General features: G+C 62.2%; 1 protein-coding gene across 1 annotated transcript in view; it reads right to left on the reverse strand.

The window, feature by feature from the left end:
• FES (FES proto-oncogene, tyrosine kinase) overlaps positions 1–2,484 on the reverse strand; it is a 9,751-nt gene extending 7,267 nt beyond the window's left edge. The window contains 4 exon segments of the mRNA XM_077774316.1: positions 12–195; positions 324–420; positions 1,906–2,079; positions 2,273–2,484. Coding sequence (XP_077630442.1) covers positions 12–195; positions 324–420; positions 1,906–2,079; positions 2,273–2,479 — 662 coding nt within the window. The 5' untranslated portion in view covers positions 2,480–2,484.
• Between the last annotated feature and the right edge of the window lie 313 nt (positions 2,485–2,797).

The raw sequence follows: 2,797 nt of genomic DNA on the forward strand, positions 1-2,797 counted from the left end.
GGTGGGCTTACAGGATGCAAGCCATTTCCTGGTGTAGGTCCTGCAGCGACTGCAGCAGGCTGGGGAGCATGAGCTGGTGGTGGTGATGGTGGTGCAGCTGCGCGGCCCGCACGCCCAGCACGTAGCGGTTGTGGTGAGCGAAGAGCTTCCACAGGCTGCGCACATACTTGTCCTTCGCCTTGTCGCGGTCTTTGTCTGCCGGGTGAGGAGGGAGGTTGTGGGTGACGGCACGGAGGCCTGGGGACGCCCCACTCCCGGGGCATTTGTGGACAGGTCAGGGCCGCCTTGGGGTTCCCTCTCTTCCAGGAAGGGAAGCCACGCACCTTTGCTGGCCTCCTGGTACTTGCGCCTGGCCTGGGCGCTGTCCCGTGCCAGGGCTCGGTACTGGCTCTTCAGCTTCTCGATGTCCTGGTTGTGGGTCTGGGGAGAGAGGAGAGGCCAGTAAAGGGGGTTAGGTCCCCAGGGCACAGGAGACGCCTGCTTGAGGTGAAGCCCTGCATGGGCCCTGTAGTCTACGCAGGAAGCACATCCAAATCCTTCCTCTGGGAGGGGCCCAGAAGCTTCTGGAGCCCACCCTCTGCCGCTGACATTAGGATCAGAGCAGCTGGGTTAAGGACAGGCCCCTGGGGAGGCAGAGAGGTGGGCTGGGCAGATTACACCTGTCCCTCCTTGACCTAGAGGGGTGTCTGCGGGCAGGCAGGCCGCGGCTATGGGCACGTGTGGCCTGAGCAGTCACTGCACAGAACTCCACACTCGGAAGGGCCTTGTGCTGGGTCTGATGCTCTGCTGATACTATCTCAAAATTCTTAATAATTTTTTGACAAGAGGCCCTGCATTTCATTTTCATTTTGCAGCGAGTCCCATAAATCATGTCCCTGGTGGCAGAAACAATGGATGGTCAAGACCAAAGTTCTTGTCCCGGCTCCCCTGTGTATGCACTGGGATCCTTTGGGTAAGTTCCATCCCTTTCCTCTAACCCTTAGTTTCCCGGCCTGTAACAGCTTAACGTAAAAACCAGATGAACCTTTTTCTTAAAGGGCCAGATGGTGAACACTTCAGGCTTATTATGTAGCCTCTGCTGAAATTGCTCAGCTCTGCCATGAGAGCCCTGTAACAGCCACTGGTAATGTGAAAACAAACACACGGGGGCATGGCTGTGTTCCAGTAAAAAGTACCTGTAAAAATGGGCTGACCCCTGAATTCAATGTGTTTCTGGGGGGGGAGAGGGGGAGAGAGAGAGAGAGAGAGAGAGAGACACACACACACACACACACACACACACACACGTGGACACTGGCCACCAGGGGCCGCTGTGGGTCCACGGTAAGGCTGGCGCAGGTGGAAGGGGTGTGGTGCAGGCGGTGCTGACCAGCACACTGAATCGGGAGGCTGAAGCACCCCTACAAATAGCTCTAAAAATCACACAGCCTCTAGACTAGCGGTTGTGCAGGGTTCAAATGCCAGCAGGCTGACCTTGTGGCCCTGACCTTAACCTCTGTGTCAGGGGGCCGCGCTGCTGCCCTTGACGTCTCTGGTGCCTTGGGAGGAGGCCACCTAGGCCGAGGGCAGACACACTAGCCCTGATTCCTTCTGCTGTGTCTCAGACCGCAGAGCCCGCTGGCACAGGGCAGGAGGTGGGTCACAGAGCCCGCGCGCCTAGGAGGTGACGGGTGGATCGCTCACCTTTACTCTGGGCACTTTGCTGGGGCGCACGGTCAGGTGACGGAAAACGCACCGAGGCCTTGCTTCAGGCCAGCTCAAAGGCAGGGAGGAGGGACGGAAGCTGGGGCGGCCTGCGGTCAGGGACTTCCACTTCCCCCGTGAATCCAGGGGCTCCCGCGCAAGACCAGCGGCCTCAGCTCTGGGCGGCAACAGCCGGGAGCGGGGGGCTGGGCACGCACCCACCTTGCTGAGCTCCTGTTGCAGCTGCTGCCACTGCTCGCTGTAGGCCTTGCGCAGCTGCTGCCGCTCCCGGATCAGCAGGCCCAGCTTACTCAGGGGCCCCGAGTTCAGGTCCTCCGCGTGCTGCCTCAGCAACCGGCTCAGGCCCTCCGTCTGGCTGGTGATCTCTGCCCAGGACTGCGACACGGATGGGCGAGACAGGGAGAGAGGGGACAATGGCTCCTGAGCCGGGGCCTGCCCCATTCTCCAACCCTCCCCAGGGGGCTCGGGGAAAGGAAGAGGGCAGGCAGATATCACGGGGCACCCGTGGGGAGTCCTCAGGCGAAGACAGGAAGGGGGCGAGGAGACCGAGGGTGGCCCGGGGCCGCACCTGGCTGATGGGGCTGTAGGGGCCCATGCCCCGGTTTCCAGTGTCCTGCAGGGCCATGTGGTGCAGCAGGCCTGCATACTCCCTGTCGCTCTTGACCCGCTGGGCCATCCACTTTCTCATGCCCTCCAGCAACCGCAGCTCAGCCTCCTGCATCTGCTGGACTGCCCCGTGGCCCTGGGGGCTGCACAGCTCTGACGAGAAGCCCATGGTGCCGTCCTGGGGACAGAGAGGGGAGAGAGCCCACCACGGGTAAGGCAGCGGCTGGAGACGGGGGTGGCCGGGGGGGACCGAAAGGCCGGGGGGCTGCTGGGCGGAGAGGAGCCGCAGACAGACAGGAGGTGGGGTGCTCTCCGGCTGAAATGCAGCCATAGGTACAAAACTTGGCCTGAGACCGGCCCTCGTTGCTTCCTGTGTCTCGGGCCAAGGCCTGGCGCCAGGGGTCCCCTCCCTCCCCAGGCCCTTCGACCCAGCGCCCTTCCCAGGGGCTTGGTGTGCTCGGAGGGCCCTCAGGGGTGGGGGTACAGC

The sequence above is a fragment of the Crocuta crocuta genome, unplaced genomic scaffold (assembly GCF_008692635.1).
Source record: "Crocuta crocuta isolate KB4526 unplaced genomic scaffold, BGI_CrCroc_1.0 scaffold7, whole genome shotgun sequence".
In the NCBI taxonomy this organism is placed as follows: Eukaryota; Metazoa; Chordata; class Mammalia; order Carnivora; family Hyaenidae; genus Crocuta; species Crocuta crocuta.